Here is a 12,128-nt window from a genome sequence, read left to right as displayed (position 1 = left end):
GCTTTGTTCATTTTAATCTGAAAAAAATCATTTGTCTACCCACCAACTGGTTTCTTAATTTTTAATTATTTGCTGTTTTATTATTATTATTATATTTATTTATTTATTACTGATTGATTGATTTTCTTTATTCTTGATTTGTTTATTTATTTTTCATCTTATTTTGTGTAGAAAAATAAAAAGTAAGATATTTGAGAACAGTGGAATGTTTTATCAGAGCTTTTATTGTAGAAAATTGCAACCAAAGTCAAGTTTTAAAATTTTTTTTGTTTTGAATAAATGCATTTTTTTTGTTTTTTTTGGAAAACCTGATGCGGCCCAGTCTCACCCAGACCCGAGCTCCAGTGGCCCCCAAGTAAATTGAGTTTGAATCCTCTGGTTTAGACCATTTTGTAACCAATTATCCGCTATAAAGGAGGGACAACCGTACCATCAGCAATTGAAACGTAATATAATATAACTTAGTCTTTTGTCATTCAAACCCAAACATTTTTATAACAATTTTATATCCCCTCGGGGTGGGGGCACCGGGAGGGTGTTGGCAGGTCCTAAAGACGTTGCTGGCAGCTACTCCCAGAGTGGTTGGTACAGATGAATAAATATAATACTATAAAGTCACAGTACTGTTTCAAATTGCGATAAAAAAAAATGTCATGCCAAAAATATAATTGAGAAGAGGTTTCTTCAGTAGCCTACGTGTGATTATTAATGGAGTTTGAGGGTTCGGTGTCATGACAGCCGGTTCTCCGTAAGCTTCCCGGTCTTAGCACTCCAACGACAACGGTTGATTCGATAACTGGTTGCTAAAGAGTAGCGCTGTGGTCCAGTCTGCGTTTCCTCACCCCAATACTAATATTACGATAATCCCACTGCTTTTCCATGGGAGCAACTATTGGTAAACATAATCTTTCTCTATTGCGCTTTAATTAATTTGTGTTTTGCTGAGTCGCACACCAGAATGTTGAAGGGCTGCAAATCCAATTATCTTGTGGCGCTCTGCCTGGAGGGACTTTAGCTGCCGTTACAAACTGTTCATGATGCTCTGCAGCGGGATTAACAGGCTCGATTCTCTCTCAGACCTACCGGCAGCCTGACGCAAGGAATGCCGGCAAGGTGCAGCAACAAAATTAAATTCCTGATAACCAAGGAAAACGAAGCCAACTACGGTAGTGTGCCGATACAATGTTGCGGTCCGGCAATCAGACACCAACCACCACAAAGCAAAAGACACTAGGAATACACTTAACGACACAAACAGACATGACACTAATGCTCTGGATTCATCGTTACCGCCCCGATCGATGCGTAGGGTGGACACGCAGAGGAGGAAATTTGAGTCACTGTTGCTTCCAGCGTCTAATGATTGAATGGACGATGGTTTCTATTCGAGCAGGAACACATAATAACTTCACCGCGTATCCGTTGACACGGTTGCGGTCAGAAGTTTACAGTCTTCAATGTCATATCCATTTTGGGTTTATTCATTGGTCCAAGACCGAATCATCGGGAAAAATCATTCCGTGAAGAACTGGCCGCAGACAGATTGTCTCGAATTTTCCCAAAGTCAAAATTACGCATACAGGTTCAAATATATCATTCGCGGACATATATTTTTATAGATTCCGAGAAACTTACAACATCCAAGTGTACAGACAGATTGTCTCGAATTTTCCCAAAGTCAAAATTACTCATACAGGTTCAAATATATCCTTCGCAGCCATTTTTTTTATAGATTCCAAGAAACTTACAACATCCAAGTGTACAGACGGATTGTCTCGAATTTTCCCAAAGTCAAAATTATGCATACAGGTTCAAATATATCCTTTCGGACATATTTTTTTATAGATTCCGAGAAACTTACAAAATCCAAGTGTACAGACGGATTGTCTCGAATTTACCGAAAGTCAAAATTACGCTTACAGGTTCAAATATATACTTCGCAAACATATATTTTTTAATAGATTCCGAGAAACTTACAACATCCAAGTGTACAGACAGATTGTCTGGAATTTACCGAAAGTCAAAATTATGCATACAGGTTCAAATATATCCTTTCGGACATCTTTTTTTAAAGATTCCGAGAAACTTACAACATCCAAGTGTACAGACGGATTGTCTCGAATTTACCGAAAGTCAAAAATACGCTTACAGGTTCAAATATATCCTTTCGGACATATTTTTTTAAAGATTCCGAGAAACTAACAACATCCAAGTGTACAGACGGATTGTCTCGAATTTTCCCAAAGTCAAAATTCCGCCTACAGGTTCAAATATATCATTCGCAGACATATTTCTTTTAAAGATTCCGAGAAACTTACAACATCCAAGTGTGCAAACGGATTGTCTCGAATTTATCGAAAGTCAAAAATACGCTTACAGGTTCAAATATATTCTTCGCGGACATATTTTTTTATAGATTCCGAGAAACTTACAAAATCCAAGTGTACAGACGGATTGTCTTGAATTTACCGAAAGTCAAAAATACCCTTACAGGTTCAAATATATCATTCGCAGACATATTTCTTTTAAAGATTCCGAGAAACTTACAACATCCAAGTGTACAGGCGGATTGTCTCGAATTTATCGAAAGTCAAAATTACGCATACAGGTTTAAATATATCCTTCGTAGACATATTTTTTTTTAAAGATTCCGAGAAACTTACAACATCCAAGTGTACAGACGGATTGTCTCGAATTTTCCCAAAGTCAAAATTCCGCATACAGGTTCAAATATAACCTTCGCGGACACAGTTTTTTTTATAGATTCCGAGAAACTTACAACATCCAAGTGTGCAAACGGATTGTCTCGAATTTATCGAAAGTCAAAAATACGCTTACAGGTTCAAATATATTCTTCGCGGACATATTTTTTTATAGAGTCCAAGAAACGTACAAAATCCAAGTGTATAGACGGATTGTCTCGAATTTTCCCAAAGTCAAAATTACGCATACAGGTTCAAATATATCCTTCGTAGACATATTTTTTTTTAAAGATTCCGAGAAACTTACAACATCCAAGGGTCCAGACGGATTGTCTCAAATTTACCGAAAGTCAAAAATACGCATACAGGTTCAAATATATTCTTCGCGGACATATTTTTTATAGATTCCGAGAAACTTACAACATCCAAGTGTACTTCACTTCAGTACACCCCAAAGACAGGAACCCCGTACCCACAAAGACAATCGGGTGTAAACCGAGTGCAGTCCAAATGCACCCATTTCTACTTTGGGGAAACCAAGCAGCCGTTGAGCAACCGCTTGTCTCAACCAGCATCTCAGGTCGCAAATGGTCTACCTGCACCTCAATGAGGGGAAAAACGAAGACATTCTTGACAGAAAAGACAGATGGTTTGAAAGACTGAAGGAAGCCATGCATGTGAAGGTTCGGAAGCCATGTCCGACACCACCTTTCTCCCACGTACGATCCTCCCCTTCAGTCCTTCCTAAAAAATTCAACCATTCAGCCTGGAAGAAATAAACAACGCACAGCCTCCTTGGTTTCAGGGGCTCCATGACCATCTGAATGGAATGCGAATCGTGTTTCTCACCTCAATAACCCCAAAAGGCGCCAAAGAAAGTTTGGAGTACCGGCGTTTTGATAAAGAAGGTGAAAAAGTATTGAATTGAACTGAATTCAAGAAATAACTCTTTACAAAACGTAAGATAGAGTCAGTGGTGTGTCTTGCTGCCACATCTTCTTTGGGAACAATCATCTCAATGGAGGTAAAGGTAACCTTAAATGTCCATTTATCCCTTTCATTACTCGTTTATACAGACTTAGAATTGCATCTAAAACTGTTAAGGTGTTTTGTATTGACAATTTAACAATAACAATGTACGCAAACCAAGGCAAAATTATCGACTTTAACCAAAAAACAAACTAACTGAGGTTTCAGTTTACGATGAACCTCTAAGCATAGTTTGGATACTGTAGAAATGAGATCAATTCCAACATAAATTCAAACTTAACCCAAATCAACCCCTAAATTGACAATAAAAGCACAAATTAAATTGACAGTAAAAGCACAACTTTCAGAAAACAACAGATGATACAGCACTCTACGAGAAGAAATGATGTCTGTAAAATTAAATAATAATAAAAAAAAAATCCCAAAATTGTTACAACTATAATGATGAAAATGGTAATATCAATGATGATTATAATAATGGTGATAATAATAACAATAATAGTGATAATAATGATAATAACAATGATAATAATAACAGGGGAAAACAAGACTGTAGCATGGACATGATTATATCTTGCAAAAAGGAGTAGGCATTTTTAAACTTTTGCTTCAGCCTACTCCAGGGGTCTCTAACACGCGGCCCGCGGGCCAAATGTGGCCCGCAGGACACTAGTTTGAGGCCCCCGCCTTGATATGAAAGTTTAATGTTAGTGCTTGCCGCGCAAGTTTGATATGGATGCTGTATGGTATCATGTACCCAGAAAAAATGATTACGTTTGATTCATGTTCATGTTAAAGGTTAAATAACTGTTCATAGTTATCCTCCCTATCCGTGTGGAAGTGGTAAGTTTTTGGCTATTTAAGTTTTTAAAGGAAATAACTTGAAGGCTACCGTTTAGGTCGCTAGCTCTCTAGTTTGCGAGTTAGCATGTGTCTCAAGACCCTGCAGTTGCGCAATATGTTGTAAATAAAAAGAGTATAAATGTGACTATAGTCGTGTTTTGTCATGTCTACAGGGCTCTAATAATGCTTTGTTCATTTTAATCTGAAAAAAATCATTTGTCTACCCACCAACTATATGTGGTTTCTTAAATTTTTATTATTTGCCGTTTTATTATTATTATTATTATATTTATTTATTACTGATTGATTGATTTTCTTTATTCTTGATTTGTTTATTTATTTTTCATCTTATTTTGTGTAGAAAAATAAAAAGTAAGATATTAGTAAATTGAGTTGAGACCCCTGGCCTACTCCTTTGGGGCTTGTGATCGGATAGTTGAATACAAATGTAAATAATGGAAAGTTATATTTTGATTGATGTAAGAAATGCACTGTAGTGTTTCATATATTTGCCCAAATAAAATAAAACAACAACAACAAAAAACAATTCTTATCTTTATATTGTAAAAAATGTCATTGAAATCATAAAAGGACCAAAATGAATATGAGGTATGAGCATATCTGAACAACGTCCACAGTCTTCTGAATGAATTAGAATTTGTGCATTCAAGTCCTCATGTGCAAAATGTGCTCTTCAACATCTAATAATCCCACCTGGTTCCAGGTTTTGGTCACCGGGTTGTTGTTGCTGTTGGTTCGTAAAACACCTCCACTTGGTGCTGTTTCCCATTCTGGAGGTCATGTCGGGCTTGGAGAAGAAGAATTATGTGAAAGGACAGTTTACAGTAATAACAAGATTATAAAACCTTTATTGATTCCATCCTATGACTGATTTATAGAGCACACATCTGAATTCCACAAAGACATTGTACGCAAAAATGTATGGCACTCTTCATCCTTCTATGAACTCACAGGTAAAATATTCATCCAATTGTGGCCACAATTCATTTGTACAAAGGAGAATGTGTCTTAGGGGTGACCATTTAAATAAATTCAATGTTTTGAACAATGCGGAAAGGTAATTAGCATTTTGTATTACAGTAAACCTCGGATATATCGGACTCGGATATATCGGAAATTCGCTCACAACGGACAGATAAAAAAGAACCGATTTTTCTGTAATGCATTTCCAATAAAAATTCATTGCATATATCGGATTTTTTATAACGGATTTCGCCTATTTCGGACAAAATCTCCAGTCCCGTTCCAATGCATTTCCATTAAATTTCCCTCGCATATATCGGATGGCCGCATCGTGGCGCTCCGATTCGCCGAATCGTGACAGGCCGCTATACGACGTCATTTGCAGCGTTTGCAGCGTTGCCTGCGCGTCCAGGTACATTGGAAACATAGTCAAGGAAGTGCCTTTTTAGAACGGATAAAATCCGATTTACGCATATACCGGATATAAATCCGATATATGCGTAAAACGGACATTTTCCGGTATACGTATATAACGGATTTCGCTTATATCGGACAAAACCAGTGGGAACAATTGAATCCTATATATCCGAGGTTTACTGTATATTTGACGGATGGGACAATCACTTTCTTAACGCCCTAATGTCTTGCATGGGCGGATCCAGAGTTGTGCAACAACAGAGTCCAAAATCAACTCAACAGGATCTCTCTTGGTTGCAGCCAAACTTCAAATTTCATTACCATCAGCGTAAAAGTCTCCCAAAACTAAATCAATCGGTATGCATATCCATATGGAATATGTATTATGACCGCATCATGATGGGAGATACCGTATCAATCTTTCTGACGTGTCGTCATAGAGACGGCTGTAAAAGTTTGACATGACAAACAGCGGAGGAAGCACAACCGGGTTCCCCTTTTTTTTTGAAGAAACAGCGACAGTAAACAACATTAAGCCCAAGGGGGGGAAAAGTTGCGAATAACAAACATATCAACGCACGGGTGAGCTTCACGGTGACAAAAGCTATCAATTCTGCGTGTTTGTCGGCGCCCGGAGATGTGGCAACTCTCGTTAGATTTATTCCTCTTCTCGGCTAAGTGCTAATACATTTTCAGTGCCGCTAGGTAATAAAAACATTGGGAGTCGAAAGAGCGGGAAGTGTTTTACCGCCACAAAAGCAAACACTAATAAACCCCCACTCATTGAATCGGCGTCACCCCATCTTTTAACGACCCTAGCCGTCCGTCCTCTTGTCCACCACGACTGGGCTGGATTTATTTTTCCGTCTCATAGCACAGAACCCAAAGAGTATTTTGTCCGTTTGTTTTGTTTCGGAATATGGAAGTCATGTCGCCAGAAAGTCAACAACCGACCCCAAACAACGAAACGTTTAACGTTGTTGCCTTGAGTTTCACCGAGTCAACAACACTCAACATTTGGGGTAGGGTCTGTTTTAAAGAATATATGTCATATTTTTTTGTGTGTCATTATTCATGTCAAATATGGAGCGAAAGTGTTTTACCGTCACAAAAGCAAACACTAATAAACCCCCACTCATTGAATCGGGCGTCACCCCATATTTTAACGACCCTAGCCGTCCGTCCTCTTGTCCACTACTACTGGGCTGGATTTATTATTATTTATTATTATTATTATTATTTATTTATTTTGTCCATTTGTTTTGTTTCGGAAAATATGGAAGTCATGTCGCCAAAAAGTCAACAACCGACCCCAAACAAGGAAACTTTAACGTTGTTGCCTTGAGTTTCACCGAGTCAACAACACTCAACATTTGGGGTAGGGTCTGTTTTAAAGAATATATGTCATATTTTTTTGTGTGTCATCATTCATGTCAAATATGGAGCGGAATTTTTTTACCCTCACAAAAGCAAACACTAATAAACCCCCACTCATTGAATCGGGCGTCACCCCATATTTTAACGACCCTAGCCGTCCGTCCTCTTGTTCACAACTAGGCTAGATTTACTTTTCCGTCTCATAGCACAAGACCCAAAGAGTATTTTGTCCGTTTGTTTTGTTTCGGAATATGGAAGTCATGTCGCCAAAAAGTCAACAACCGACCCCAAACAAGGAAACGTTAACGTTGTTGCCTTGAGTTTCACTGAGTCAACAACACTCAACATTTGGGGTAGGGTCTGTTTTAAAGAATATATGTCATATTTTTGTGTGTCATCATTCATGTCAAATATGGAGGTGAACAATTTTCAGCATCGACAAATAAAACAGCACAAAAAAAAGCACACGTGGAACTACTGAAATACATAAAAAGCTGTGCAGGACGGTGATCTAAAAATCACAGATAACAACAGCAAATCAGTTGGTGCCAAATTTAATTATCTACACACTTGTGTTACATCCCCATCACTGCAACACAACAATTACCCAACTCAGGTGAATGATCTGAGGTATGACCAAGGCTGAGCAGCCACAAAAAAAAAAAAAATATCTCGGACCTGCCCCCCCCCCCAAAAAAAAACGGAATAAAGTCAGAACAAGCTCACTTTAAGACACGTGGTTATTTTGTTTTTGAATTCAAACAATTCACAGCTTTACAAAGCCCTTTCCTAGGATAGATGGTAGGGCACGACGATAGAATTGAGGCGTTCGGATCAATGACTTTGATGGGATTTCAGACTGGAACTGATGAGTGAGAGAGAGAACCTAAAACGTCTGTTCGTCGTCACAATTTCTTGTATCGAATCTTCGAGAGGGAAGAACTCCGCTTTCCCAAAGTATACATTCTTTGCTTACATGTTAAAGAGACGGAGCAGAGATTAAAATAACGTACATAGGCCATTACTAAGATGGTCAATAAACGGTCCCATGTGTATTTTTCTTGTCCCTTTCCTGCCACGGATAGTTCTCCCACAGTTTTAGGTCCAGATCATCACGTACTGTACTTTTAGTGCAGAAAACCACAGGGTTATGGAATGGGAGACCAGAAGTCGAAGGCACAGAAGGGTGCTTCAGAAATGTCCATGCGAAGGGGAATTGTGCATCTATACAGTTTAAGAACGATCCTGTGGCGAAGATCCGGTTACAGTACATCATGTGTAACAGTAGTCTATATCCGGGATCCCCCCTTCTCTATAACCCCGGTTGGTGCTTTGCCTGGCGTTGGAAATATGGTTGGCACCTTTGTACAGGCCGGTGCCGTTAGATGGGAATATGGTATGGATGATGTAATCCTCTTGTAGCGGTTTGGGTTGTATTGGCTGGCAAGCGGGCATCGGCGTCATCTGAAAGCCCGGTCCCCGGATCTCTAAGATGGTATTGTCTTTCTTGGTGCCCGACTCGATGTAGTCGTCGTAATTCTTGCTTTTGCGGGAGCTGTTGCGAGTGTAGTGGTCTCGGGAGCACAGGTGCCCGCTTCGATGCCCGTACCAACAGAAGATGGCAAAAAGAAGAGCTAGTGATACAATTGCGGTGGCGCCACCGATGATCCCTGCCAAGGGCAACACCATCATCGGCTGTGAATCCCCGCCTTCCTCTTCCTCCAACGGGCTGGGATCGGAAGTTTCGGCTTTTGCACAAACAAGAGCTTCATCGGCGTCGGATTCTCCAGAAATTCCTCCTTTGCTCTCTGAGCTGGCAGGCATGGGCACCATGCAGATGATGTAGCTGGAACGCGGTTGCAGGGAGGTGAGCAGATATTCTCTACGATCACCTCGGACCAACGTCTCGGTAATGGATCCCATGGCGTTCCCGTTGCCCAGTCGGAGCCAACTGAGCCGGAAGGAAGAGCTCGGCTGTGCTACGCTCCAGGTAACACGGACACTGCTGTGAGAGAGCGGTTTCACATTCAGAGCCAGACTCTTCCCAACACCACTGCTGCTGAGAGTGTAGTCCAAGCCTGAGTCCGGCAGCCCAAGACCGGGTCGCTTTGAACGGAGGGTGAAGAGTGAGCCTTGCGGAGGTGTGTTGGTGGTGGAACTATCCACCCCTGGAACACCGGCTCTATCTTTAGTCCCTGCGGTCTTCACCAGCTCACATTCTTCCATCTCGCTGGTGAGGTCCTTCAAGGCCAGGTCTCGTACTCTGTCAGGACCGTGGCAGGTGAGACCCCGAACAGTGATGGAGTTACCGCGGGCGTGCAGCCAGTCGTACAACCAGCGCAGGTTACAGCCGCAGTGCCAAGGGTTACCTCGTACCAGGAGCTGACCCAAGTTGTCCAGATCCTTGAACAATCCCCGCGGCAGCGTGGTCAGGTTATTCCCAGAAAGGTCCAGCCTCTGCAGCCTGTGCATGCCGTCCAAGGAACCTCGAGGCATGTGAATCAGAGCGTTCTCCTGCAGAGACAAGCGCTGGAGATGGGCGCTGGGGAGGTTGACCGGCGGGGTCTGAAGGGAATTCCGAACTAAGGACAACTCCGTCAAGTTGGAGAGCCGTGAGAACGTGTCATCAGCGATGCGTTGATTTGCCAAGAGGTTCCCATCCAAGACCAGACATCGAAGTGAGGTCAGGCCACGGAAGGCGTGGGTCGGGATAGTGGAGATTCGGTTGTCATCCAGACGGAGTTCTTCCAAAGAGGCAGGCAATCCTGAGGGAATACTGGACAGATGGTTACGGGAAAGGAAAAGCAGGCGCAAGCGGGGATTGTCTGCAAAAGCTTGATCCTCGATGCTGACGGTGGAAATGGAGTTGTCGTCCAAGTGGAGCTTCTCCAGTAGCGGCATCCGAGCCAGGGCGCTCCGTGGAATCGTGCGGATGTTATTGTCTTGTAAATGTAGCTCACGGACCGATGGCGGCAAGTGCATGGGGAATTCATCCAGGTCATTATCATAAAGGTAGACCACACGGACGGTCAGCTGGCGCTCCAAGGAAGTGGGAAGACCTGGGTTGTTTATCTGGTTGTTTTGAAAGTAGAGGACTGACGCGGAGGCGGGCAGCGAGGGGATGGAGCTCAGGCCGCGGTCATTACAGTAGATAAAGTCTTCATCGCATCGACACACAGACGGGCAGACCGTGTCCTTTTCCCCCATGTATCCCTGGATTGTGGCTGCGGAGAACTCCAGCAAGCCGACGCACAGTGTCAAGCACAGGAAAAGCAACGGGAGCCTGGCCCCCAATTTAGCAACACCAGAAGGTGCCATTATGGCGGCTTTGGATTCTTTTTCTTTATCTGATCCTTTTCTCAAGCCTCAAATTGCCGCGGCGATGTGGACTCCTCTGACCTCCACCCTAAGAGACAAAGAGAAATGACAGTCAGCGACATCAAACGGGTTGGTAATGGTAATGGTAATGGTTTAATTTCATTTGAACATGCATCAGATTACAATTGAATGCATCCCATAATCAGTTCCCAGTTCCACATGTCCAAAAGGAGTAGGAAGAAGAAAAGCTTATTAAATCCTACCCCTCCATCTGGTACTTTTACAATCAGTAACTGTTACATTTGTTCACTTCCTGCTTTCTCAATATAATTTAATTTTTTTTAATTTAATTTAATTTTACTAAATTTTATGTAATTTAATTTTACTAAATTGTATGTAATTTAATTTTATAAAATTTTATGTAATTTAATTTAATTAAATTTTTATTATTATTTTTTTGTCATATTATTGTTTCTTGAATTGGCTCATCGTTGTGCATTGTTTGATTTCCTTACTCAATCCATCCCATAGTTTGATTCCACATACTGAAATGCTATGGCTAGCATAACGTAGTCCGAGCATAGAAGTGTTTCAAATGTACTTCTTCCCTGAGATCATATTTCTCCTCTCTTGTAGAGAAGTATTGGATGACATTTTTAGCTAATTGGTTATTTTTAGCCTTATGCATTATTATTTTAGCTGTTTGAAGATGAACTATATCAGCAAGTTGAAGTATTTGTGATTTTAGAAATAAGGAGTTAGTATGTTCTCTGTAGGCGGCATTATGAATTATCCTTACTGACCTTTTTTGCAGTACATTTAGCGAGTGAAGATTGCTTCTATAGTTATTAGCCCATATTTCCACACAATAAGTAAGATATGGTAGAACCATATGGTAGAATATAGATATGGTAGAATATAATCTAAGGTAATGTCTCCTCAATGTAACATTACTGAGTCCTATAGTGATCAAAATCCTCAATATTTTGGACCAATATTAGACTATAGTCCACCACCAAGCAGCGATCATTTATTAATGAATACATTTTTGAGTGACAAAATGACAAAAACTGAGGTTCTACTGCATCATCACAGCGAGGCATGAACATTGAATCTTTAGCAACCCTGAAAAATTCAGTTCTACATTTAGAATTACAGCGTTCATAGATACGAGGACGTAAGAATACCGTCAAATATTTATGAGATCTTGAGAGGCTCCAGGAGTTGCTAGCAGATGGCTCCATTAGCGAGACGGAGCTAAAAGCACTTTTCATTATCAAGAGGAAAGACAATACGCAAGCGTCTAATTTCATCATTTAGGTGAGCCGAGGGCGATTTCTGATTGAATAAGAAATCTGCATGATGAATTTGTGTACTCTATCATTCAATCTTGGATTGGGGGTGGAGTGTAGAACATCTCTGTCTTTTGAAGACACCATCAGGTGTTTCCAACAGCTACACATTAATACATAATTCAGTTGTCCTTCGCCACTTCAA

General features: G+C 40.8%; 1 protein-coding gene across 5 annotated transcripts in view; it reads right to left on the bottom strand.

Annotated features, from left to right (window-relative positions):
• Positions 1-2,182: 2,182 nt before the first annotated feature.
• Positions 2,183-12,128, bottom strand: part of flrt1a (fibronectin leucine rich transmembrane protein 1a) — an 82,133-nt gene continuing 72,187 nt past the window's right edge. For all 5 annotated transcript variants that reach the window (XM_058086309.1, XM_058086311.1, XM_058086308.1 and 2 more), the window contains one exon: positions 2,183-10,719. In XM_058086309.1, the coding sequence (XP_057942292.1) occupies positions 8,586-10,631 (2,046 nt within the window). In that variant the 5' untranslated portion in view covers positions 10,632-10,719 and the 3' untranslated portion in view covers positions 2,183-8,585. The remainder of the gene's footprint in view (positions 10,720-12,128) is intronic.

This window comes from Doryrhamphus excisus, chromosome 11 (assembly GCF_030265055.1).
Source record: "Doryrhamphus excisus isolate RoL2022-K1 chromosome 11, RoL_Dexc_1.0, whole genome shotgun sequence".
Taxonomy (NCBI): Eukaryota; Metazoa; Chordata; class Actinopteri; order Syngnathiformes; family Syngnathidae; genus Doryrhamphus; species Doryrhamphus excisus.
Note: the sequence above shows the minus strand (reverse complement) of the source record. Positions and strands in the feature narration are given on the sequence as shown.